At 48.0% G+C, this 27,873-nt stretch overlaps 2 protein-coding genes across 2 annotated transcripts in view; one reads left to right on the forward strand and one right to left on the reverse strand.

The window, feature by feature from the left end:
• Window positions 1-1,133: 1,133 nt before the first annotated feature.
• Window positions 1,134-1,985, reverse strand: DIO3 (iodothyronine deiodinase 3). Its single transcript, XM_078608324.1, has one exon. The coding sequence runs from the start codon at window positions 1,983-1,985 to the stop codon at window positions 1,134-1,136; it is 852 nt and encodes a 283-aa protein (XP_078464450.1).
• Window positions 1,986-22,347: 20,362 nt separating this feature from the next.
• The window catches only part of LOC144728742 (uncharacterized), a 29,358-nt gene continuing 23,832 nt past the window's right edge, over window positions 22,348-27,873 (forward strand). The window contains exons 1-2 of the mRNA XM_078608349.1: window positions 22,348-22,356; window positions 22,652-22,835. Coding sequence (XP_078464475.1) covers window positions 22,348-22,356; window positions 22,652-22,835 — 193 coding nt within the window. The remainder of the gene's footprint in view (window positions 22,357-22,651; window positions 22,836-27,873) is intronic.

Raw genomic sequence — 27,873 nt, forward strand, 5'->3', positions numbered from 1 at the left:
ATGAAAGTAGGCCCATTGTCCGAAATGTCACGTTTAATTTTTTCCCCTCTTTAGGGCAATGTTATTGACGATTGTCTTCAGTTTTTGTTTTACGCGCAGCTAAGGTTTTTGCGTCGACTCTCCATCGTAAATGCGCGTCATCTAAAAAAATGTGTGCAGACTAACAAACAGCAAGGCAGCGTTGAATGTGCGCAAAACAAAAAGTAAAAAAAAAAATCCCGAAGTTTGGCACAAACAACTATCGTATTTGCACTGCAAATAAATAGTTGCCAATAAATAATCCGTTTCTGAGAAATAAACTGAATGCATTGGGAGACAAATCTTTTTTTTTTACCCGACTGTTTTTATGAACACGGTTGAGAGAAAACATCGTGTTTACTTTAATCGCAAGTAAACTGGGGCTTTGCGTCTTCAAAAAAACCATCACAGTGAAGGCGTTTAAGTCATTTGATGTTAATTTCTGTAGTAAGGCACCGTTAATGTGCAGAGATACAAAATAGATAAATGAACGGGGCCTATGCTATGTGTTCGTTAGGTTACGCGCCTATGTAAATATAAGTATGCTCGGCAAATCTCACAGCCCATCATTTACACTAATTTATCACGGTGAAATTGAGGAAACGCGAGATATAATTTGTCTCGTGTTGAACTAACTGTGAACGTTAATTTGTGCGCAAACAATAATAATGTGTATGTTGAACTTCTTTTGCACCATACGTAGCCAACCGTGCTAATCGGAGGTGCGGACCAGCTTATCATTAACAATGTCTTAAAACAGAAACAATGTATAGCGTGTGGCTGCATACATTTTTTTTATTCTGTTCTAAGGCAGTGTTAATCGTAAAAAGAAATAACTTCAACACTATACAGATTTTCTGGCTCATCTCTTGGTACCATTGCCTATGCGTTATCGCCCTCCGATATGCCAATTGCCAATTTCGTTTTCCTCTTTCCAAGAGCAGTGGACGTCGATGTAAACTGTTACAGATCCCCTTAAGGCAACAACAGTATTTACTGCACTTATTCTCTTAGTAAAAAAAAAAGAAGAAAAATATTCACCGCTGAGCAAGATTTACAAAACTGTGACCTCGACACCGACCCCCAAGGCAGGTGCCTGCACTCCGACGGCGCTTTTAAACGCTGAGTAACGAACACAGCTGCTGCTGCTGCTGCTGCTGCCGCGCGGTAAAGTCTCTGAGCCAAGCTTGCACTTCGCTCAGCCGGTACCCCTCGGGCCCGCTGGGGCCCTTGTAAACGACGACGCCGGCCTGCAGGATGTAGAGGCGCAGGAAGGCGGTGCCGTACGCCGCCATCGTCTCGTTACGCATCGTGTCGGCCACCACGGGGCACGCGGGGCCCAGCAGGCCCGCCAGGCGGTGCGCGGCCTCCAGACGCTCGGGCAGGCTGCGGTGGCGCGGCAGCTGGAACGGGGCGTCGCCGGTGCTCCACCCGTCGAGCGGGTGGGCCTCCTCCACGTACACCAGCAGGAAGTCGGCGGCGGGCCTGAACTCCCGCGCCAGCCGCCCGAACGCGCCCAGCCGCGCCATGAACGGCGGTCAGCTGCCGCTGCCGAAGCTAAGCACGAGCGGCCGTGAGCCGTGCGCAAAGTCCAGAACGCGCGCGCTGGTGCCGCCACCGTCGCCGTCGCTCGCGCCACCGTCGCTCGGGCCGCCGCCGCCGTCCAATCGCTCGACGGGCGTGTTGGGCGCGAGCCCGCCTGCCCGCGCCTCCTTGAACGCGTCGAGGACGTGGCCGCGCCACACGGCGGCGAGCGAGGCCCGCGTGAACGTGCGCTCCGAGTCGGAGATACGCCACGGCGGGTCGGTGTCGGCCGTGCCGGAGCGGCGCGCCTCCTCGGCCAGCGAGCGCATCGCTCGCCGCCGCACGCACGGCAGGTCGAGCAGGCAGAGCGCCAGGGCCGACGCGAGGAAGCGCGGCACCACCAACAGCCAGCGCGCCAGCCGCTTGAGCAGCGGAGGTTCCATCGCGCCAGTGCCACGCGCGTGTGCCGCGCTTTCTCGCACCCACCATCGCGCGCCAGGTTTTATACGGCAGTGGCAGTCGGCTCTGGCACCCGGCCAGCCACTCCTGCATCCCCATCTGAAATCGCTCCCCCCCCCCGCCCCCCGCTCTACGGTCGCAAAAAAAAATTCTCATCCTTGTTTTGATCGGGAGTCGTTTCTTTGATTTCATTTTTGGCGGGGTGCGCATGCCGATGCACGATCGTTACATAATGTGCCGCTGCGGTGGCGTGATTTTGCCCGCGAATTCCTGAACTGTGAGCATGAGAAATAGAAAATATATTTTTATTTTTTACTGAGGGGGGTGGAGAGGATTTACTGCAAAGGGCAAAGGGAGACAGAATTATTTGAGAATGGTCCAATTTAAATTTACCCTGTGAATATGGGCAACTGACATTCTCCCCAAATTCCACACGGTGCAAATTCCCAATGCCTTGTTTTTGTGATAAGATATCATGCATGGGGGGGGGGGGGGGGCATGGTTAAATACTAGAGGGTCTGCAGTTGCGATCAGGATTGGAGATAATTTTTTATTTCGTGGTCACTTTGGAGGTTCGTGCACTGCTTCATGAACCCAGGAATCCGTGTTAAGATTCCCAGCCACGGCTAACATCGGTGACGAGTGATAACTGAACCGGTCCAGGCCCCCAACTCATCAACCCACTCTGAGACCAGCGTGGTGAAGTATGGTCATACAACCGCCACAACTGACATGGTGTTAGAGACCTTTATCTGGCACTGCATTAGCAACTGACATATACAATTCTAGATTTGAAGCTTTCGTGACTGCCAGGATTCATATTCTTAGGTTTTTTCGGTAAAGTCACGTAGGTAAAAAAATGTAATTAATAAAAGTTAAATAAAATAATGTAACTTTTATTTTATTTTACTTTTATTAATTTTATTTTTTTACCTACGTGACTTTACCGAAAAAACCTAAGAGTATGACATATACAAATTTATTTGTCGGCTTTCACGACTAATATTATGACTCTTAATTAGTTTGTTTTGGTTTAGATCATCGTGTAAATGTTTGAACAAAAAATATTTCTACATATTTTTGTGGCGTGGCTTTTTGAAAGTAAAACTGCTGTGCTAATTCTGTGGGCACAATACTTAACCCACCTTGTGCTTCTTTGAGCCAGGAAATGAATACGGTGCAATTAACTTGAGAAATGTGCAATTCAGCGGTGCCTCGTAAGACGCGCGTACTTTCAATGAATGGGTCGTGATGCTTCTGGGACACTCGGTGGCATCACACAAGGGCATCTACACTAAAGCATTGCAATAAAAGGAAAATTATATTTTAGGTGGCTTACCATACCAGTTAATGCCTCTGACAGGTGGCCACCAGTTCATTATGGTTTGAAAACCCTGACTTACGTGAGCTACGTGGTTGTGCTGAGCCGAGTGAAGTCACAGAGGGCCCGGACACTCCATCATCGCGAGCTCCGTCTCACTCAACGCAGCCACTCCCTCTCCATCTCCGCCCTCCTGATCACAATCGGAGACGGCGGCAATTTACGAACGAGCGCACCCCAGGGCGCGATTTATCAACGACAATATTTCCCGTGTCGCTGGTAGGCTAGCCTAAGTGGCACAAGACGAGCGGCGGCCACGGCCATAGTGAAAGAAATTACCCGACGTGGTGTACCGACTGTGTAAATATTTCCCCGGTCACCAGGCACAGACAGACCCGCCTGAAATGAATCCCTGAGCGGGCGGTGTCCCAGGGGTGGGGATGTTCCATCCAGTGCCGGCGGCGAGTGGCCGTAAATCTCAGGACGTTAATTTTCGCGCACGAGACGAACCGCCCACCGAGAGGTCAGCTCGGCTCAAATCGCTGCAGTGACCCCGCGTCGCCGACAGAGAGTGTGTCGCGGTTTTAACGCGAGAGAGCGGCGCTCGTAAATCTCAGCAGAGGAGGAGGTTCATGTTCGCTCAGCGGGAGGGAGGGGGTCACCGAAACCACTGCGGTGGAAACTACGGCAGGGTTTGCCAAACTCCAGTCCTTGCGACACGCCACCACCATGCTAATTCTCTCCGCGCTTACCAATTTACTCCTCCCCATTCTAATACAAATTGACTCGTTTCACCCTGCACATGCCCACGTGACGCACTAAGCAATTAACACTGTCTGTGTCATGTGGAACACACGTACACACACGTCACATGTGTACACACAAACAGACACCGGGATCTCCATCTTAATTTGAATTGGCTCTATTCACACAGATAAAGTCAATGCAGATTTTTCACTCCATGTTTTGGAATCAATGTGCATTCAGAGTATTTGTCTGCTATAAATTTCTACGCGACAAGCCGCTTTCGTTGAGCTATCAATTTTCGCCAAGTCGTTCGTGAAAAAGAGCTACATAGCTCAGTGAGCCTTACCTGTAAAATTAAAGTTTCGCATACCGCCACGGGGTGGCGGAGGGGCACGGCTTGAAAGCGCAGGCCACCAGGTGGTGCCATTGCACAAGTCTGGTGAATATTGAGGGAACAAATTTTGGACAATCCACCCCCAGAAACGAGAGAGCACCAGCCCACATTCACGTGTACAACAACGGGGCGGTTGTTTGTGTCTATTTTTATTTTCCCAGATAAGGCCCACTGAACTATACAGCTCTTTTTCAGAAGCGACCTGGCCCCAAATTATAGTCAACGAAGTGGCTTATCATGCGCACATTTATAGCATCCAAATACTCTAAACGCATGTTTCTTAATGTGGAGGACCCAGAGAAAAATCCACGCGACTATAGGGATAACATGCAAAATCCAAATATACAGGCGCCGCGGTCGGTGTCGAACCCACAACCTCCTTCATACCAGGCGAGGGAGTTGACATCTCGCCAGCGCAATGCCCCATCATTGATTCAGCGCGGCCGTGATGAGGTTACTCGGGTGCACGATGCTGTGTCGGGGCGTTGAGCCGGCACCACCGAGGGCCTGGGTTTGAATCCAGGCCTCGGCCACTCATGATTAAAGCGGGTTCTCAAGCGTAGTGAGCTGATGGTCTCAGCTCCGTCACCATCATATTAAATTCGATTTTCACTCAACCTGACATGTGTCTGCTCTGGGAAATAAAAACGAATTTGCTTCGACTGCCAGTGGAGACTATGCACGTGGCCTGTGATCCTGCGCTGTGCACGCAGCGAGGGTTGTCAAACTCCTTTCCCGCGAGCGCAGAGGAGGTGCCATACCGCTGGCTCGCCAGTAGTAGGCCGTAGAGCAAGTGGACTCATTGCCATCTGTTTCCATTCGTATGGGGATTGAGTGTTGCGGCCCTCGCGAAAGGCGTGGGTTTTCTCCAGGTACTGTACTCCAGTTTCCTCCAACACGTATAATAATAATAAACACAACTCATCTTTAACTGGTTGAAATTTAAAAAAGCCAATGCAGCAAAATCCTCCTGAAAAGAGTCCTTGGACTCAGTGTAGCTCTCCTGGATAAATAAATAAATGAATCAACACTTTTACAGCAGGGCATCGGACGGGGATCAGAAGCAATTCGAGATCTCAGACATTTCCCAGTGATATCGTCTTCGACACGCGGTTATCCGCTCCGCTTTGCGTAAAAGTTTTGAATGTGAATTTCATCGTCTTCTCACGATCGCACAATTCATCGACGACGACGCGGTAGCAATGATTGCAAGCAAAGAAAAAGGTGAGGATTTGCTCAGTGAACAGGCCTAAGGCTCACGGATCCAAGGCAGCGAAGCACAACGTAGACCATTAGAACGCATCCACGTGGATTTCTATTGGCGATTGCCCTTCCCACGATTACTCCACCGAAGAAGATGGCAAATTATCACAAGAGCAAGGGCTCTCCTGTGACAATGGTGGCTCAGCGGCAGAGAAAAGCGGCTTGCAACCATAAGGTTGCGAGTTAAATTCCTGGTTCGTGGGTTGAAGAAGCCGATCATTCCTCCGGGGTTCGATAAAAAATGAGTACCGCTATGTGGGGAGGTCAACAGTGGTTGTCTAATGGATAGATTCGGCCCCACCATAATAATGTGGAATTTGCACTGCTTGACTTAGGGTTGTAAAGAGGTTATGAGCACCCCGTTAATGCTCAGTTGAGCAGGAAGCCACTTTGATTGAAACTGACGATGAGAAGTCATACTCAATGAGGCTACTCTAGGTTAACCAAGTAATTCATATTACGCATGACTAATTCATCATCACTGTCATCATCAGCCTTGATCGATCCACTGCTGGATGAAGGCCTTCGCAAGCCACTGCTACCATTGAAAATGTATTTCTTAAGGACTGCCTGTTGTTGTGTTTAGTTTGTTGTCCTTCCCCCGCACCTCCAATTAGCACGGTTGGCTTCGTACAGTGCGAAATAAGTTCAACATAGATACATATATACCATCTCTCACGGTCCTGCCATGTCGTAAAAATCCATCTCGTGCCACGGCACACGAGCTGATTTCCCTGCTCCATCGAGGCGGTGGTCAGACCCTTAGGCGGGTTCCCTCCTTTGGCTGCCATTCCATCATTAGTCTCAACCATCGGCCACAATAAAACTGGATAGCGTGCAGAGAAAAGAAGAAAAAAACATTCGGCCAATAAAAAAAAATCGCCCAGCCAAGAGAGATAACGAACGGACGTGGTGGCAAGTGGGCCAGAGCTAGTAATTGTTAAACCAGGGAACAGTTCAATGATGGCAGGCGTCAGCTGTCACTCTCAGCGTGAATGTTCCCCATACGATGAGAGAACAACTACTGTGCGAAGGAACAAGATGTACTTTCCGGGATTTATTTATTAATACATCCTGCCAGTTAATTGAATCCAGGGCAAAGCGCCACTGTCGTTCACGTCCAAGCTTCATTTGTCACTGCCGCTCGGCGCAGCGTGCTCACTCGAGGTCGTTATTTATTTATTTATGTTTCTCCCACCTTGTTCCTCCGGCAACATGCTGATCGCAAATTCTCATAGAGCCGTACGTCGCCCTGCGTTCCACGGAATGAACTGTGGAAGGTGATGTCACAGAACCACATCTGATAATTCTTCCTGGAACCTTTAGTCCACCCCAGGAGCGATGCACTTCTCCTTCAAGGGTGTGCAATACGAGGTTTTATTTTTTTAAATAAAAAATTTGAGCTGGAATTTAGCCAAATGAAATGAAAAAACTAATTTTTAGGAATTGGGATTGTCCGTGCGGTCACTGGCATTCAGGCAGAGACACTTTATTTCTTCGATTTGAGAACCTCACTTGACCGGGAGCTGCACCTATGCTCTCACTCAGTGGTAAAAGCTTAGTGCTCGAACCAGCAAACAGCATGGTTGGCATGGGCCCTGGTGCAAGGAGTGAAATTGGGCCCACCCCTGTCCAATTCCACCCCCCTCTCCGACCTACGGGGCCCCGATGCAGTTGCACCGCCTGCTCACTCAACGGCCACGCCACTGCCCTGACCCCCGAACAACCGGGCCACCTGCCCCGTCTAGACGTTGCCCTAACGCTGCCGGGCTGCGGGAGAGACAGAATCTCAACTGGGCTCTCTGTGCTCTCCGCTCTCGCGGAATGGCGGCGGACTGGCGGCGGTTGCGCAACCCGTGCACCGTCGCATCGTGGCTCGATTGTGCGGACTCGTTAACGCGACACAGCGGCGCGTCATTATCCCCGACGAGAAAGACTTCACCAACTCTTAGTCGCGTCGGCGTCACGCCAGCGCCGTCCGCGGACCCCTCGAGCTGCTTCTCCGAGCGCGCAGGCCGGCGGTGACACGACGACTTGTCTGCTGCACGTGCGTGCGTGTGTGTTCGCTGTCCATGTGTGCAATGTGAGTGTGTTTGCACATTATGTGTGTGTATGCTGTGGGCATGCTGTGTGTGTATGCTGTCTGTGCATGCTGTTCGTGTACGAAAGTTTGCATCCGTAAATCACCATTGCCATCCTGCGTCGTCCGACAGCTGACCGCTACTATTTACACGTGAGAAACATGCACGAGTGAATTTGATGTGATTGCATTGCAGTGTACATTAGCTTTATGTAGGCCACTCGGCTTTCCATAATTGTAATATGATTTAATCTTAATTTTTAGAACTTTCGTGACTGCAGGAATTATTATTTGTTTCTTTCGGTTAAGTCACGTCTAAAGATAAAATAATAAATTAAATTAAATAATAGAATACGACGTTTCGATTGCAACACAAGCAATCATCATCAGGTATAATGAAATAGCGACATAAAATCTAACCAGAAAACTATAGACAGACATATTAGCAGACAGATATCACCAAGATACATAGAGAGAGCAACACAGGTAACAGAGAGAGGTGGTCGTCTCTGTGGGGTGGCCTTAAATAGACAGAGGGCGGACGCAGAGAGAGGGAGGGGGGTTAGAGAAAAAATTAGCATATCAATGAGTGGACAACAAAACGTGGTGCTGCAAGTGCGATGACACGGCAAGCAAGCCTGAAAATCAGGAGGACACACTAAAATTAAGTAACCTAGCAAAATATCGAAATGTAATGTAATACAACACAGAGGGTCGGTCAACACACAATTAACGCATAGCCTGGTTGATTACGTATTTCAAAGATTGCTAAGTTAGAATTTAAGTGTGAACATTCCAAAGAGAGGACACAGGCAGAGAGAGCAAGTAGTCAAAGAGAGAGAAAAAAGAAGATAAGTTTAAAACTTCCCCGTAGAAGTGGTTCAATCTTAATTTTTAGAACTTTCGTGACTGCAGGAATTATTATTTGTTTCTTTCGGTTAAGTCACGTCTAAAGATAAAATAATAAATTAAATTAAATAATAGAATACGACGTTTCGATTGCAACACAAGCAATCATCATCAGGTATAATGAAATAGCGACATAAAATCTAACCAGAAAACTATAGACGGACATATTAGCAGACAGATATCACCAAGATACACAGAGAGAGAACCACTTCTACGGGGAAGTTTTAAACTCATCTTCTTTTTTCTCTCTCTCTGACTACTTGCTCTCTCTGCCTGTGTCCTCTCTTTAGAATGTTCACACTTAAATTCTAACTTAGCAATCTTTGAAATACGTAATCAACCAGGCTATGCGTTAATTGTGTGTTGACCGACCCTCTGTGTTGTATTACATTACATTTCGATATTTTACTAGGTTATTTAATTTTAGTGTGTCCTGATTTTCAGGCTTGCTTGCCGTGTCATCGCACTTGCAGCACCACGTTTTGTTGTCCACTCATTGATATGCTAATTTTTTCTCTAACCCCCCTCCCTCTCTCTGCGTCCGCCCTCTGTCTATTTAAGGCCACCCCACAAAGACGACCACCTCTCTCTGTTACCTGTGTTGCTCTCTCTATGTATCTTGGTGATATCTGTCTGCTAATATGTCTGTCTATAGTTTTCTGGTTAGATTTTATGTCGCTATTTCATTATACCTGATGATGATTGCTTGTGTTGCAATCGAAACGTCGTATTCTATTATTTAATTTAATTTATTATTTTATCTTTAGACGTGACTTAACCGAAAGAAACAAATTGTAATATGATTTCTTTAAAATGCCCTTTATCACCGAGTTTCAATGCCTCTCTTAATTGTCCACGAGTCCTCGTCGAGTGCTTTTGTCCAAAGATGAACTCGCGCACTCCGTCTCTCCCCCCTCCCTCCCGTTTCCTCCCACGTGTTCAAGTCCTACCTAGTTTGGCAGAGGAGCCCCATCGTGGGCAGACCTTTACCGGTAATAATCGGTAGCCACTGTAAAAAAAATTCAAACTCTTTGTGTTCATTTTGTTGTCCCCCCCCCGTACATTCAATTAGCACGGCTGGCTACGTGCGGTGCGAAAGAAGTTAAACATACTGTGTTCAATAATAATAAGTATCATCATCGCGCGTAGATGACTCATTGTTCTGCAATTAAAAACAAGCGAGCTGTCATTTTCCTGCTCTTCTCATAATCCTCCTGTACTCGAAACACTCCAAGTGATCTGCTATTATCTGTCATAATATGCAACGATAATATGCATTGCGAGTTGTTTTCTTGTTGTTGCTATATTCTGCAGGATGTAAAGGATATTCTGGCAAAATATGACATCTATAGAAGAACAAATTTAAAAGTTAGAGCGATTTTAAACAATTTATAGCGAGATGCTAACTACCTCGCCTGGTATGCAGGAGGTCGTGGGTTCGATTCCGACCCTGACGCCTGCTGCTGTATATTTGGAGTTTGCGTGTCTCTCTCACCGGGGTCGAGTGGATTTTACTCCGAGGTCCTCCTGTTTTTCCCGCCACATTAAGAATCCACGTGCGTTTTAAGTATTTGGCTGCTATTAATTTCCACATGATAAGCCACTTCTTTTGGCCATCATTTGTAACGGCCAGGTCACTTCAAAAAAATAGCTATAACTTTCAGTGAGCCTTACCTGGTAATATAAAAAGTTTCTAGTTTATCTAAAGTATCCGTTACTCCCACCTCTTCGACGTCGCTGTCTATTATTTATATTATTAAGAGTCTTCCGAACTTCTTTCGCGATCTTAATTTGGAGCTTTCATGACTGCAGGAATTACTCTTTGGTTCTTTTGTTAAAGTCACGTATAAAGATAAAATAATACATTAAATAATAGCATACGACGTTTCGATTGCAACACAAGCAATCATCAGGTATAAATGAAATAGCAACAAAAATCTAAACAGAAAACTATAGACAGACATATAAGCAGGCAGATATCACCAAGATACATAGAGAGAGAGTAACACTCTCTGTGCCTATGTGTTACTCTCTCTCTATGTATCTTGGTGATATCTATCTGCTTATATGTCTGTCTATAGTTTTCTGGTTAGATTTTTGTTGCTATCTCATTTTCTTTCATTTATACCTGATGATGATTGCTTGTGTTGCAATCGAAACGTCGTATGGTATTATTTAATTTATTATTTTATCTTTATACGTGACTTTACCGAAAGAACCAAAGAGTTATTTCGCGATGTCGATAGCCAAGGCCCACAGCAGCCACCAACGATAGAGATATTGTTGGGTTGGAGAAGAGCCCAGTCAGCAGCCAGCCAGGAAACTCGAGGCGTGGATCATATTTGAAAGTAGAATGATAACAATTTTGGGCCTCGTGAATCCATTGCTGGATGAAGGCGTGTCTGGCGGCGCTAGCAGTTCTGAAGGGATGTTTGAACATACTTCACCACGCCGGTCAGGTCAGAGGGGGTTCGCTGCAGAAAGGAATCAAACTCGGATCACCGGGTGGTTCGTAGCGTGTCACGCTCACCGCTGTGCGACCAATCCCACATCAGAATCAGAAACGGTTTTAATCGCCATGTAAGTTTGCACAGACAAGGAATTCACTATGGCAGGACGGTGCATACATTTAACATATAGGAATCTTAAAAAACGTATATAAAAGGTATACACTCTAACTATACTAACGGACCAAAGTATAACTAATACTAAGGGGCTAAAATCTGGAAAAATTATGAATAAGTAGACCATTAAGCCTCGACTCCCAACTTGAAACGGCCGGAATGTAAAACAAATTCTGACATTTCTCGAGATGGCCTTCCTATTTCTCGCAGAATTACACGTTCAATTAAAGTGTTCAGAAGTTGTGATCACCAAACCCATTGTGGCCCGACTATTAACAAACGACATTTACACGTACAAAAGGCTAAGAAAAGAAAATCGCTAACCCAATTCAAAATGTGGCCGGCCGTAATTCATGTATTATGCATGGCAATCGGGCTGGAAATGTCGACTGAGACTGAACTTTTCCAAATTAAACCTCCGCCTGCAAGCCGCTAGAATCCAATTTTCAATTCCCCTCCATCTTCATGTGGCACCATTCCTCATGCCCCCCCCACCGCCCCCCCCCAGCCCCGTACGTAGTGGCAGAGGCGTCGCAAATCTATAATTCAGCGCTGGCCGTGAAGACGACGAGGCTTTAGCCGCCCTCGCACACCTTTGCCGAGAGCGCCGGCGTTCGTTCAAACGCAGCGACAGCTCGCGACGCCGGACCGAGCGGAAGAGTGCGAGGCTTTGTTGCAAGGTCGAGCATGTGGCAAATTGACGCAATCGGTGAGCCCGTCCGTGTGACGTAAACAAACGGGCGGGCAATACGCCTCCCTTTCCTACATCTATCCCTGCATTGCACGTGCCTTGTCGGCCAGCATCAAGGGCCTTCCGGGAGCGCGTAACTTCAGCAGCTTTGGTCCAGCGCGAGCCAAACTGTGGACCGGTTTTGACACTCGAAGAGTATCACCGGCGGAGTCGGGTTTGCTTGATTTGTCGACGTCCAAACCGAGTGAGCTGCTGTTGCTGCAGCTGCAAAGATCGCGACGCTGGCAGAGCGGCGCGTGGCCGACCGTCGCTGTCGGAGAGGCCGGCGGCCCTTGGCCCCGCAAGTTCCACCACGCGGCTCCGGCAGCGGAGAGACCTTTTCATGCTCTCTCGTCTCTCTTGTCTCATTCTCGTACGTTTCATCGTCTAAAAAATATGTGTGAACGTTGAACTCCTTGCGCACCGTACGTAGCCAAACCGTGCTCATCGGAGGTGTGGAACGTTAAAAAATACACGTTTCACTTATGATGTTTTTAAATATTAAAGGCGTCTTACAGCCTCCACACAAACATAGATTCTCACCAGATGCCTCTGGCACAGCAGAAGGGGTGGGGGGTTGATGGATCGTGCATAAGCTGCATTGGCTACAGCGTGACTTCCATACAGCAGTACAGCAAGTGGGTTGCCGATCTACACGTATAGATTTTGCTAGCCATCCTCAAGTGTCAGATGTAAGACCCCCCCCGCCTTTCTCTCCTCCACTGTTGACTAGCAACACCTCAATCACACTCTCCATCTTATTAGCACGGTTGGCTACGTACGGTGCGAAAGAAGTTAAACATACACACATACTGCCCACATTCTCCCCAACCCTTCCACCTCCACCCTAATCCCCACCTTGTTCCCGCTCTGGCTGCATTAATAAGAGATGTCGCAGCCTAACTCATTACCCATCACAGTACACGATCGCCACCGATTCACGGTGGTTGACAGAGGCTTGTGTTTCCCCTGTCAATGCACGAGCGGCTCCACCAATGTTTTGTTTAAATTTCATCGATTTTTACCTGAATGTCCGTGTTACTATTAACTTTGTTTTTATTTTATCAGGTAAAGCCCACTGAAGCGACCTGGCCACAAATGATAGCTCAACGAAGTGGCTTATCACGTGGAAATTGAAAGCAGCCAATACTCTCAAAGCATGTTGATTCTAAATGTAGAGGGGAAAAACAGAATGCGGAGAAAAATCCACGTCACCGCGGAGATGGAGAGAAAACATGCAAACTCCAAATACACTGTACAGGCATCAGGGTTGGGATCGAACCCACGACCTCCTGTATACCAGGCGAGGTAGTTAACATCTCACACTTGTGCTGCAATGTATCCTTCCGACGTTCGAGGTACTTAGACGCCATCTGTATAATAATGATGCGCATCTGTTTGTGAATCGGCCACTGGATGAAGGTTTCACCACATCGAGTGAGTTTTCGACGGCTGTTTGACTGTTGTCCGCCTACGCTGGTCCGGTGCGGGTTTATGTGGGGCGGGTAGCCAAGAGCCGCTTCAGAGATCGCTCACCACTGCTGTCAGCCACGGCCGCAAGTCAAACTTAGATTTCCAGGTTCACAGCGAAGTGCACTAACTATTTGTGCCGCCACTCCAGTCCAATCTCCACCTTTGCATAATTATTCCAGCCTCCGTTTTCCTCTCGCATGTCAAACATACGTAATTATGGCCTTAAAAGTGGACATTTCTAGCCCTGCGATTCCTAGAATTTATTTAAGCGTCACAGTTTATTTATGTATCTATTTATTTTCAAGCGGGGCAAACTTTGGCCAAGACGTCGTCACGAAATTGGTCGATTTCACGTAACAAAAAAAGACAAAGCCACGGTCGTGTTTCGAAATCCCGTTCGCAGTGGCCGACGCGTCTTGTCAAAATAACGCGCGCACCTCCGATTAAGCACGGTTTGACTACGTACGGCACGGTAGAGGTCCAACGCACGCACGCACGCGCGTACATGCAACGGGGCGGCGAACGGGCAGAGATTCGACCGCGCAAAACCCCCCCCCCCCAACGGATGCGGCTCCTAACTAAGCGCGGCGAGCCTTGCCAGGGGCCAACCAAGCGCACCAGCCACGCGGGACAGAAACACAAACACTACACGTGAGGAAAGTAACAACAACGAAAAAAGCCATCCGTGCAGGACTCTCTTTGATGGGTAAGTCAAGTCAAGGTTGTCGGACAACACATTTCTTTTTTTCTTCTTCCACGCAAACGTGGGGGAGCAGAGGTTGCGCCCTGGTGTTTGGGATCTTTATCGGCGGATGCGCACGGGCACGCGTGTGTGTGTGTGCGCTCATGATGAGCGAGGCAAAGGTCACCGGATTGGGGAGGTGGGGTTGACCGTGGTTCGGGGGTGGCGGGGAGCCTGCTGGTGGGTGGTGGGGGAAGGTTGTCAAAACAATCGATTTTAGCGGGCGGTCGCTGCTCGTGTCGGCGCCATTCATCCCATGTGACCGGGCCACAGTTTGAGGGATTGCGAAAAAATGTTCGTATGATCTAGGGAACAATGGCACACTGTCAAGGCCAACGTCTCATCGCAGCTACAACTGCTGATGCAGCCACGGTCGCAAAAGGGCCCTCTCGTTACACGAAAAGATATGCAATTGAAGAAAAGTTAACGTTTTTCGAAAAAATCCCAAAAGCAGTCAGTGCCGCAGTTTCGAAATGTTTTGAATCTCTTGACTCGTGTGAGCTGCGTGGTCGTGGTGAGCCAAGTGCAGACACAGAGGCCTCGATTATTCTTCTACCAGTGCAAGCAGTGAGAATCAGGCACTCCCTTGCTCACCCCGTCTTACTCACCCCAGCTGCTCCCTCTCCACCTCTGCCCTCCTGATCACAATCAAGGGGCAGTGACACAAATAAACGTCGTGATTTTTATTATTTTATTTTTATTAATTTTAATTTCATTTTTTACCTATGTGACTTTACCGAAAAAACTAAGAATATAAATGAGCAGAGCCAAGGCGTGATTCCCCGCTGAATATTTTCAGATTTTTTTTGGGGGGGATTAATCCGAAGTCATCCTGCCAGGCAAAAACGAGTGGCTCGTAGTTGAAAGGTTGCAAGTTCACATCCTGGTTGGGAGTTCACTCGGCTCATAATCCCACCAGGGTTGATACAATGAGTACCACTTTGTGGGGAAGTCAACAGTGGTTGTCTCACCCCTGCCATGGGAATGTCGAGTTTCTTCCACTGATTCACGGCTCTAAATATAAGCACCACCTCAATGCTCACTTGAGCAAAATATCACTGTGACTTTTTTAAAATCTCAAAATCTGGAACACATCCCCAATTCCTACGATTGATCCGATAACCCTTGCGCACTCACTTAACACAAAGTGTTACTCATGTTACTGCCAATAGATCTCACGTAACTTCCCGCTGCAAATCGAGACATTCCACACCACGCGGCCGTCAGATCTAGATATTGGTGTTGCCGCTAAAAAACAATAATGAACGTTGCACCCTTTCGCGTGCAAATCCCCGCTTTGCGCTAGTGGCGTGCGCGGTTACGCGTGTAAGCCCGCTAAACCCACGGCGGGACGCTCGCTGCAATACCGATGGTGTCTTAATGGGCTTTGGCTAAGGCCCCCCTTCCCCCCCCCAAATGAGATATTCGCAGACGTTGCACCTCCCGTGCAACCTCTCCCAGGGAAATAACGGCTCTCCCCGAAAGGTTGAGGCCTCTCCTAACAAAATGCCACTGCCCGTGCTTCACGTATATAAACCGCTCGCAAGCGATGTTAAATTGACGGGCAGCGAGCGAGGCAGCGGAAGGTCTTGGTGTGGAAATCACGAGCCGGAACCTGTCGTGTGTCTGTACGAGCTCGGGATTTTTTGTTTCATCATTTGAAGGATTTTCGAATTTTCTTTTCTGTATTACATTTTTTGTTATTTGACGTATCTTTAATTTTTTGGGATAATTCACATCGTGTAATTATTTTATGCATCTTCGTTGCAAGGGTTATGTCGTCCGATTGCCTCGTGACACCACTTTGGTGGGGGGGGGGGGGGTAAAAGCAGATTTCCTGAGATTTCAGACAGATCCAAAGGAAAACTTTTTTGTCATTTCAGATCACCCAAAAATTTGGGCTTGGAACCCCCGATTTTCAAATATGTTATTCCAAAATTTCGGGACAGGTCAATCATTTTTATTTTCTAATATGAAAAATGGCTTGGAAATTACTTAATTGGGGAAAAAAGCAGAGCAATTATCGCCCCCTACTGTAAAAACTTAGCAGGGCCCACCTGGAAAAGTGTCAGCAGTAAGGCCTTCCTTGGTAAATACGTCAAAAGAAAAAATCCACTACCCTCTCCATTTTTCGTTCTTTCCTTAAAATTCACCGATATTCCCTCGCTTACCCAAACTCCCCTTCCCCCTCCCTTCCCCATCACTAACTCCATCGCTCTTCCCAATTTCCCGACCCATCCATCGCATTCACTCATCATCAACCACTCGCTGTCACTTTCATCGTTTATTTCACGCATCGTCATATTCATCGTGCACTACCATCCTTCTCGTCAACTCATCTCATCCCGTCACACTATCGCGCTGGACAAATAGTTAATTCTTTGTCCAGCGCCGTAGTTAAGGCACAATATACATAAAAATAAGATAAACAGGCATCATAGTAATAATAAAATACAGGAATCACATCCTTAGCACACACTCATCTTGGTGCCTCGAGTTCTCTGTCCATGGGCACGTCCACGACTCGTGTTCCTTCCATCGCTTGTGGCCCCATATTGACATTTTGTGTACACACACACACACACGTGTATGAATGCGTACACACGTGTCTACATATGTGTACGTGCAGAGGTTAACGCGCTGCGCTACAAAACCCAGCGAACCGAATTCGATTCCCACTCACGGCTACCACCAGTGGCGATTATCTGAACCGGTGTTGGGCCTCCCCTAGGTCAACTCAGCCGAAAGTGAGTACCTGGTGTGGTGTGTAAACATCGCCACTGGGCGAAACAAAGGCGGTTGGGCGTGGTGCTGGACACACCGCCTCGTGTCCTGTACTGGCCTTCATAGGTGCTCGCTCACAGCACTGGCCCCAACAGTCTGTGAAGGCTATTCTGAGGATATGCGTCTTTGTGAAATTACTAATGCCCCACGAGGACTTGAAATAACATAAAAAGTTTCTGGAGAACAACTTGGTTCATTGTGTTCCTACGCTCTCACAACGGCTCCGGAGGTATCTCTGACTCTGTGGATGTAATGGCCCTGTAAAGTAGCTTCAACACACACACAGGCCATGCATTATGATACTTGTGTTTTGGCTTCGGGACACCGAGATTAAAATAAGGGAGCTGCAATACGGTTAACTCTTCACCGCGTGGGTTTTTTGCCGCTGTGCCGCGGCAGATCGGCCGACGAATTTATGGGTTGCACCGTGTTGTTCGGAACGACGTCCGACGTTTCGCACCAAGTGCCGCGAGTTTCAACAGCTCCACGTCGTGAAGGTGCCAGCACGTTGACCTGAAGAAGCTCCCAGTGCGTGGGTCGTTTAGAAACGTCAGATTTCATTCAGAACGAAACGAACACACATCGGAGAGCTGGTTTAACCCCTTGAAACCACCTCTTTCTATAAGCTGCCCGCCTGCCTGCCTGCCTGCAGAAATTTGAGCAAAAGAAGACAATGTAATATGATACTTGCATTCTTTTCAAAGGTCACAAGAGTTTAGAATACGCTCATGAAATTAGACCTTATATTTCACCCTGAATACAGAACGATGCAGAGCATGATGATCAATTGTATCATCTTCATTGCATGATTAATATATACAACGGTCACGTGGTGATAATCATTTATGCCGCCAGCATCATTAGGGCACATATCAACAGTAAATACATTCACGAACTGTAATTAAATAATGTTTTTTGAAAGGTAAACATTTATATTGACATAAGTTTATTTTTAAAATCTTATTTGGTAGCAGTTCTTCAATGTTTATTTATTTAATTACAGGTCAATCATTTTTATTTTCTAATATGAAAAATGGCTTGGAAATTACTTAATTGGGGAAAAAAGCAGAGCAATTATCGCCCCCTACTGTAAAAACTTAGCAGGGCCCACCTGGAAAAGTGTCAGCAGTAAGGCCTTCCTTGGTAAATACGTCAAAAGAAAAAATCCACTACCCTCTCCATTTTTCGTTCTTTCCTTAAAATTCACCGATATTCCCTCGCTTACCCAAACTCCCCTTCCCCCTCCCTTCCCCATCACTAACTCCATCGCTCTTCCCAATTTCCTGACCCATCCATCGCATTCACTCATCATCAACCACTCGCTGTCACTTTCATCGTTTATTTCACGCATCGTCATATTCATCGTGCACTACCATCCTTCTCGTCAACTCATCTCATCCCGTCACACTATCGCGCTGGACAAATAGTTAATTCTTTGTCCAGCGCCGTAGTTAAGGCACAATATACATAAAAATAAGATAAACAGGCATCATAGTAATAATAAAATACAGGAATCACATCCTTAGCACACACTCATCTTGGTGCCTCGAGTTCTCTGTCCATGGGCACGTCCACGACTCGTGTTCCTTCCATCGCTTGTGGCCCCATATTGACATTTTGTGTACACACACACACACACGTGTATGAATGCGTACACACGTGTCTACATATGTGTACGTGCAGAGGTTAACGCGCTGCGCTACAAAACCCAGCGAACCGAATTCGATTCCCACTCACGGCTACCACCAGTGGCGATTATCTGAACCGGTGTTGGGCCTCCCCTAGGTCAACTCAGCCGAAAGTGAGTACCTGGTGTGGTGTGTAAACATCGCCACTGGGCGAAACAAAGGCGGTTGGGCGTGGTGCTGGACACACCGCCTCGTGTCCTGTACTGGCCTTCATAGGTGCTCGCTCACAGCACTGGCCCCAACAGTCTGTGAAGGCTATTCTGAGGATATGCGTCTTTGTGAAATTACTAATGCCCCACGAGGACTTGAAATAACATAAAAAGTTTCTGGAGAACAACTTGGTTCATTGTGTTCCTACGCTCTCACAACGGCTCCGGAGGTATCTCTGACTCTGTGGATGTAATGGCCCTGTAAAGTAGCTTCAACACACACACAGGCCATGCATTATGATACTTGTGTTTTGGCTTCGGGACACCGAGATTAAAATAAGGGAGCTGCAATACGGTTAACTCTTCACCGCGTGGGTTTTTTGCCGCTGTGCCGCGGCAGATCGGCCGACGAATTTATGGGTTGCACCGTGTTGTTCGGAACGACGTCCGACGTTTCGCACCAAGTGCCGCGAGTTTCAACAGCTCCACGTCGTGAAGGTGCCAGCACGTTGACCTGAAGAAGCTCCCAGTGCGTGGGTCGTTTAGAAACGTCAGATTTCATTCAGAACGAAACGAACACACATCGGAGAGCTGGTTTAACCCCTTGAAACCACCTCTTTCTATAAGCTGCCCGCCTGCCTGCCTGCCTGCAGAGATTTGAGCAAAAGAAGACAATGTAATATGATACTTGCATTCTTTTCAAAGGTCACAAGAGTTTAGAATACGCTCATGAAATTAGACCTTATATTTCACCCTGAATACAGAACGATGCAGAGCATGATGATCAATTGTATCATCTTCATTGCATGATTAATATATACAACGGTCACGTGGTGATAATCATTTATGCCGCCAGCATCATTAGGGCACATATCAACAGTAAATACATTCACGAACTGTAATTAAATAATGTTTTTTGAAAGGTAAACATTTATATTGACATAAGTTTATTTTTAAAATCTTATTTGGTAGCAGTTCTTCAATGTTTATTTATTTAATTACAGGTCAATCATTTTTATTTTCTAATATGAAAAATGGCTTGGAAATTACTTAATTGGGGAAAAAAGCAGAGCAATTATCGCCCCCTACTGTAAAAACTTAGCAGGGCCCACCTGGAAAAGTGTCAGCAGTAAGGCCTTCCTTGGTAAATACGTCAAAAGAAAAAATCCACTACCCTCTCCATTTTTCGTTCTTTCCTTAAAATTCACCGATATTCCCTCGCTTACCCAAACTCCCCTTCCCCCTCCCTTCCCCATCACTAACTCCATCGCTCTTCCCAATTTCCCGACCCATCCATCGCATTCACTCATCATCAACCACTCGCTGTCACTTTCATCGTTTATTTCACGCATCGTCATATTCATCGTGCACTACCATCCTTCTCGTCAACTCATCTCATCCCGTCACACTATCGCGCTGGACAAATAGTTAATTCTTTGTCCAGCGCCGTAGTTAAGGCACAATATACATAAAAATAAGATAAACAGGCATCATAGTAATAATAAAATACAGGAATCACATCCTTAGCACACACTCATCTTGGTGCCTCGAGTTCTCTGTCCATGGGCACGTCCACGACTCGTGTTCCTTCCATCGCTTGTGGCCCCATATTGACATTTTGTGTACACACACACACACACACGTGTATGAATGCGTACACACGTGTCTACATATGTGTACGTGCAGAGGTTAACGCGCTGCGCTACAAAACCCAGCGAACCGAATTCGATTCCCACTCACGGCTACCACCAGTGGCGATTATCTGAACCGGTGTTGGGCCTCCCCTAGGTCAACTCAGCCGAAAGTGAGTACCTGGTGTGGTGTGTAAACATCGCCACTGGGCGAAACAAAGGCGGTTGGGCGTGGTGCTGGACACACCGCCTCGTGTCCTGTACTGGCCTTCATAGGTGCTCGCTCACAGCACTGGCCCCAACAGTGTGTGAAGGCTATTCTGAGGATATGCGTCTTTGTGAAATTACTAATGCCCCACGAGGACTTGAAATAACATAAAAAGTTTCTGGAGAACAACTTGGTTCATTGTGTTCCTACGCTCTCACAACGGCTCCAGAGGTATCTCTGACTCTGTGGATGTAATGGCCCTGTAAAGTAGCTTCAACACACACACAGGCCATGCATTATGATACTTGTGTTTTGGCTTCGGGACACCGAGATTAAAATAAGGGAGCTGCAATACGGTTAACTCTTCACCGCGTGGGTTTTTTGCCGCTGTGCCGCGGCAGATCGGCCGACGAATTTATGGGTTGCACCGTGTTGTTCGGAACGACGTCCGACGTTTCGCACCAAGTGCCGCGAGTTTCAACAGCTCCACGTCGTGAAGGTGCCAGCACGTTGACCTGAAGAAGCTCCCAGTGCGTGGGTCGTTTAGAAACGTCAGATTTCATTCAGAACGAAACGAACACACATCGGAGAGCTGGTTTAACCCCTTGAAACCACCTCTTTCTATAAGCTGCCCGCCTGCCTGCCTGCAGAGATTTGAGCAAAAGAAGACAATGTAATATGATACTTGCATTCTTTTCAAAGGTCACAAGAGTTTAGAATACGCTCATGAAATTAGACCTTATATTTCACCCTGAATACAGAACGATGCAGAGCATGATGATCAATTGTATCATCTTCATTGCATGATTAATATATACAACGGTCACGTGGTGATAATCATTTATGCCGCCAGCATCATTAGGGCACATACCAACAGTAAATACATTCACGAACTGTAATTAAATAATGTTTTTTGAAAGGTAAACATTTATATTGACATAGTTTATTTTTAAAATCTTATTTGGTAGCAGTTCTTCAATGTTTATCAATTGTGTTCTCTTCTGCAATCGTTTAGGAAACAATTCCTCATCGCAACAAAGATCAAGATCCCCCGTATAACCTTCATGGACTGCTGGGGCAAGTGTTGTTATAAAGCAGCACCTAGGAAGGCTGGCACGGCACCCGAGGCGGTGAGTGTCCAGCACCACGCCCGGCCGCCTTTGTCTCCCTATGTTTAACATCATCAATCTCCCATCGCCACTCTCACACGCAAACACAAAGATCACCTGTATAACCTTGACAAAATAGTGGGGAAAGTGCTGTTAGCGAGCACCTATGAAGGTCCAAACGGTACACGAGGGGGTGGGTGGCCAGCACCACGCCCGACCGCCTTTGTCTCCCTAGTGGCAACGTTTACACACCGCACCAGGTACTCATTTGAGGCTGAGTCGACCTAGGGGAGGCCCGGGACCGGTTCAGATTATCGTCACTGGTGTTGGCCGTGAGAGGGAAACGAAATCGTGTCGCCATACATACACGCACACACTCACACACGCACTCACACATGCACGGTGCGTTCCATTGCCTCTCATCTCCGGAGAGCTTTCACCGCCTGCACAGGTGTCTGTGGTCCCAGGGGTCGTGCACAGATGGTCGGGAGGTAATGGAGCTGGTGGGAGGTGGCTGTGCTACCATCGTCAGGCAGCTGCCTCGATGAGCCGAATAAATAAACGTCCTCTCTCCCAGCCACCGGTCTCCGCTCGAGGGACCCGGCGCAATGCTTCACCAACACGGAGCGACACCGGGCCCCTTGATAGCGCCGCTCACGGCACCCGTGGGGACATCTCCCTGCGCAAGGCGCTAAAGGCAGCGGCTTCTCAACCTGTTTGGTAATGGCAGACCCAAACTCATTCAAGACTACTGGGCTCCCGTGCCTCCCCACCTCCCCCCCGGCCCCCCCCACCCAGGTTACCAAAGCCACAAATGCACAGAAAGATGACACGTACACGCCGACTGGCAGCGAAATTCAGCCGACCGGAGGAATTTCGAAGGAGGTCGAGGTTCCTTCGCCCGCGCGGCGTCGTCGCTCCGGCGGCAACAGGTGCGGCGACGTGATCGGTGAATTCGCTTACGATGCCGGAGCGTGCACCGGTGAGCGGACGTGGAACGATTGAGAGCAATTTAAGAGAGACGCCGTGACGGCCAATCAGTCGCATGAAGCGGGGAGGGAAGTTGGGGGGTGGGGGCGCTTCAGTAAATCTTGCATCCTTTATAAAGCATTCAACAGGATCAAAGACAAAGATCCCCCGTGTAGCCTTAACGGACCGCTGGAAGAGAAAGTGCTGTTAGCGAGCAGGTTTGGGGAACCAGCACCACGCCCGGCCGCCTTTGTCTCCCGAGTGGCGAAGTTTGCACATATTGCACCGGGTACTCATTTGAGGCTGAGTCGGGTGTGCAGCACAGTGCACCAATCGATGTGCCACCGCTGCCCGCTCGTATTAACAAATGACATCAGCAACAGCAAAAGAATGCCAGCACGCGGGCAGAGCGGCGACGCAATCAAGAGGATGATGCACCTGCCGCCTTCCCCGCATTTCCCGCGACGCTCTTGGCGAGTGCTCTTCCACGGCGAACTGATGAAAGCAAAAAGAGTAACAGAATATCATTCCACGTGCCAGACCATAGTTCAGAGAGCGATCACACCCACCCGCTGTGCCGAGCCCAGACGAACAGGAGCTGGCAGCGCCCTGAGAAATTATTGAAGGCGGGCCCGGGGCAGATTACACGTCGCAGCACCGCGAAAATAAATAATAAGAAAGATGCGAAAGGCAAGTCCCTCCACTCTGGTGAAGCCAGTCAGCCTTCGGCAAGGACTCGCGTAGAACGAGCCCGTGGCAGGACTGTGCTCGATGGTGATGGCTTTTTGGGGGAGAGCCCTCGTTCAGCGGTTGATTGATCGTGACTGACGATGACTGTCATCATCACTATCGTCACAATCCGTGGGCAGGTAGCCCATAGGTGTCCACTGCACGTTTCGTCATTCGTTTCCACGATAACCGAGATGATGGTGACTTGTCCGTGCTTGCTATTCATTGGTTTGTTAACCAATTAAAGCAACGTCGTTGAGTCTCAACCACTCACTGTCACGCAACAACTAAAACTTGCCCTGGCTCCACAAGGTCAGGCTGCGCGTTTGAGCTTGACAACCCCAGGCAGCGAGCAACAGCTCCCAGTGAGAGCCCACTTCCTGAGCTGTTAGCTGCCTCATCTCTAGCTGTGGGGCAGTTCCCTAGGCGGGGGGGGGGCATTATTGATGACGAAACACCGCTTCACGGGCATATATGGATTTGTTTTTAAAGATCGCGAAGCAAACGTCAAATTGCATGTGTAAGAGACGCCGTGTTAAGACTCGCAGGCAATGGGTTCCTGCGATCCCTGCAACCACTAGAGGCCGCCATATCCACTGCAATGTTTAAAACCGCGGATAATTGATATGTCCTCTTGACATGCAAATGATGCTGTGCATGCTTTGCTCCAGCCGGTCGCACCGTCACAGGCCCCAATGGGTCCAGACATTCTCTTCTCTCTTCACCATTCACATCCCACTGCTGGGCAATGTCTCCCAGCCTTCGTGATCTCTTACCACCAACAGCTACGGACCGCACAATAAACCCAATGTATCTTCTTGGTTCTTTCGGTAAAGTCACGTAGAAGGGAAATAATAAAGTAATAAAAATCAAACATAATAAAATAATTCTCACGACGTTTCGGCCAAGAAGATGAATCCCTGCAGTCACGAAAGCTTTAAATCGAACCCCAATGTAGTCTGTGCTCCTTCAACAGAGAAGGAACAGCAAAACTCCACGAAATGATCTCCTTAAGCCCCCTCGTTGTGACCAGCAGCAGGCCTCGACATTGCCATTTGGCTCCTGAATGTATTTCTGCTGCCATCATGTGCACAAATAAAGCCACTTCCATCCTTTGGGCTCCTCCAGATATTCTATTCGTATCCCACTGTCTCATTTTATGTTTGCCTTTCTCCCCCCCTCTCCATCGGCTTCCAAAATAAATTGATAATTTTACCCCGCCCACCATCCGGCGCCCCGCCTAAATAAAAACTCCAGTTGTTTTTCGATTCTGAAGTGGCCATCTCTTGTCAGCGTGGTTTTAAACTCCCAACGCCCTCTTCTCAACGCGTCCCTCTCCTGGTAACGGGAACAAAAGCCGTTGACGTAACGAGCTGTTTCCCATGCCCGCCCACTCGTCTGACCGGGGGGGGGGGCTGACAGAATCCGGAGTAAACATCGTTGCTCTCAACACAGAAAATAACTCGCGATTGTTGAGCGTTGGCCAGGCGAGCAGAACAGAAAAAAATATAAAACCCCTCCGAGGAGGAGAAAAAAAATTAACCCGTAAAAACAAAGTTTTTCACTATAAATCCTTTATATGCGTGGCATCGGTTTTATTTTATTATTCATTTCTGTTTTTCTTGAGTAAGAGTTTCATTTTTATCACATTGGTATTTTAAATTAAATGACTTTTTTTTTTTCCTAAAAAGTGGAAAATTTTGGAATTTTTTTTCACGAAAATAAATTGTCACGCACAACGAGTCTGTGTGCAAAATGTCAGCTCGATTGGATCACGGGAAGTGGGTTAAAACACGACTGAAAGATTTGCACGGTCGTAAGCGCGCAATCAAGCAAGTGAACTTAATATAAAGGATTTAAAAAGGCGTCAAAATTGTGGACAACCGCTTTGGTTCGTGATAAAACAGGGTTGTTATAAAACAATCATCATTCCCCGTTGAACGACAGCAGAATAGGAGGTGCAGAGGTGCAGTGGTTAACGCGCTGCAAAGCTGTCGACTTGAGTTTGGTTACCCAGCCACGGATAACATCGGCGGGGAGTGATATTCGAATCAATCGTTGGGCCGTCCCCATTTCGCAAACCTGCACTGACCGGCGTGGTCAAGTAAGGCCAATAACCGGCACGGCGTAGGGAGGCCCTCATTCATAGAGAAATTGCAGACACTTATAGGAAGAAAATACAAAATTTAGCTCGCATTGTCATGTGTTTGTGGTGGTTTCATTTGAAAGACGTGAAGTGGCAATCAACAGCTGCCTTAACAGCTGTGTACAGTATTTGTGTATTTGTCCCTGAATAAGACTGCACTCATAAAGGTGGACACGTTCCATGTCTACAGGGTGATCCAGATGTCTTGTGACCTCTATATAATTCTCTAAAACTTATTAAGTCAGGTTTATTTTAAACAGAAATTAATATGCACAGGAGAAAAAAAAATGTGTTAGGGTCAATATATTTGGGGTCACACGACATCTGGACCAGCCTGTAGGTACACTTGCATACTGAACAGGGGTGAGAGAATAATCTAGATTTGAAGTTTTCGTGACTGCAGGGATCCATACTCTTTGGTTATTTCGGTAAAGTCACGTCGGTAGAAAATAAAATAAATTAAATCACGACGTCTCGGGCGCAACACAAGCGCCCGTCATCAGGTGGGACAACCACAGCAAGAAACAATTGCTGAAGTGGGCTAAAGGGCTGCCGTGACAAGAGGCTATATAGTTAAGAGAGGGGGGGGGAGCCAGGGAGGAGAGATAGAGAGGGGGGTGTGGGGTAGGGGGAGTGGAACGTTGCTAGAGGAATTGGAGACGAGCAAGGCAAAATGCGGGGGTGGGGGGGAGAGAAGTAGGGGTGAGAGAGAGTTGAGCCACTGTTTCCACCTCCCCTTCCCACCCAAGCGATTCCATGAATTGGCCAAGGGCCGTCCAGAAGGATTTTGGGAGGCCCGGGGCAAAATGCAAGATCGAGCCCCCTCTGCGCCCCCCCCCCACTGCCCTGTCTCTCGTGCATTCTGCCCCTTTTGTGGGACCCCCCCCCCAACACAGATCTGAGGCCTGTAGCACACTGCCTCCAACCCCCTCCTCCCGCTCTCCTAACAGGCCCCCCAAATCGTCGGGAATTTGTCGTCACGATTTGATTCGAAAAGTCAATCGTGGTGGTTGTATCGGCCAACAGTGGTGCCAGGGATGACGTGAACCCATTACATACAACATATATGAAATTGGCTTTAGATTGTGTTTTACAAATACATTTGTATGCACTGTTGTGATTTTACGAATGTACATTAATACTGGTTGGAACCTCCTGGTTACACCAGCCCACAGGGGATTATTGTGTCCGTCCGTCCATCCTGCAGGAAGGGGCTGGGTGGGGAGGGAGGAGCTGGGTGTGGAGCGGAGGGTGGGGAGGGGCTGGGTGGGGAGGGTGGGGTTGGGTGGGTAGGGGAGGGTGGGGAGGGGCTGGATGGGGAGGGTGGGGAGGGGCTGGGTGGGGAGGGTGGGCTGGGTGGGGAGGGGTGGGGCTGGGTGGGGAGGGGAGGGGCTGGTTACCCCGTGGTGCCCTTATAAAACTCAACGTTTAACCTACTCACGCCGGCTTGTGCCCGCCCTCACAGTCGGCCATATTTGCGGAATACACCACGCCGCCGTTGACCCTGGCCATTGACCGAGCAACCCAACGTTCCTACCAGCTCCCTCCGCAGGAATTTGTTCAGTGAATCCGTACACCATTACTGCCAATGATAACAAAACATCCCTGGCAGTAGTGATAATAACAAAATATGTGTCACTGATAATGATTTCATTTCTATAGTGGTGTGGTGGCATAGTGGTTAGCACGCTGTTATATGACAGCATGCGTTTGCATGAGTGACGCTATATATACAACATTATGATCATTATGAATCGAGTGACCCGTGTTTGAGTCCCGGTCGCACAGTGGACTCTTTTGCCTCGATTAAAAATATCTTCAGTTTAAAAAAAATAAACTGTATATACCCCGACTGTGTTCATTAAGTACGCGACACATTCTCCCTAGGCTGCTCATTGATTCCTGTGTAAAGGCCACGCGAGTTAATTAAGTGCGAGTGGCTGGAGACATTTCAGAGAGAGAGAGAACAATACCATGCGTTTACAACCCCACGTTTCTGTTTGTGTGTGAGAAGTCGAGAGGAAGCGCCGATTGGAATCACCACGCAAGACACGGGGTCACAGCGGAATGCGTCCGAATCGTAGCGGGGTGATTAGTGTTGGGCAGAGGTCGCAAACGGGTTTTGATTCCTTACCCGTACCCGGCCGCACCAGGGTCGCAAACGGGTACCCGTACC

The sequence above is a fragment of the Lampetra planeri genome, chromosome 30 (assembly GCF_965212315.1).
Source record: "Lampetra planeri chromosome 30, kcLamPlan1.2.h2, whole genome shotgun sequence".
NCBI lineage: Eukaryota > Metazoa > Chordata > Hyperoartia > Petromyzontiformes > Petromyzontidae > Lampetra > Lampetra planeri.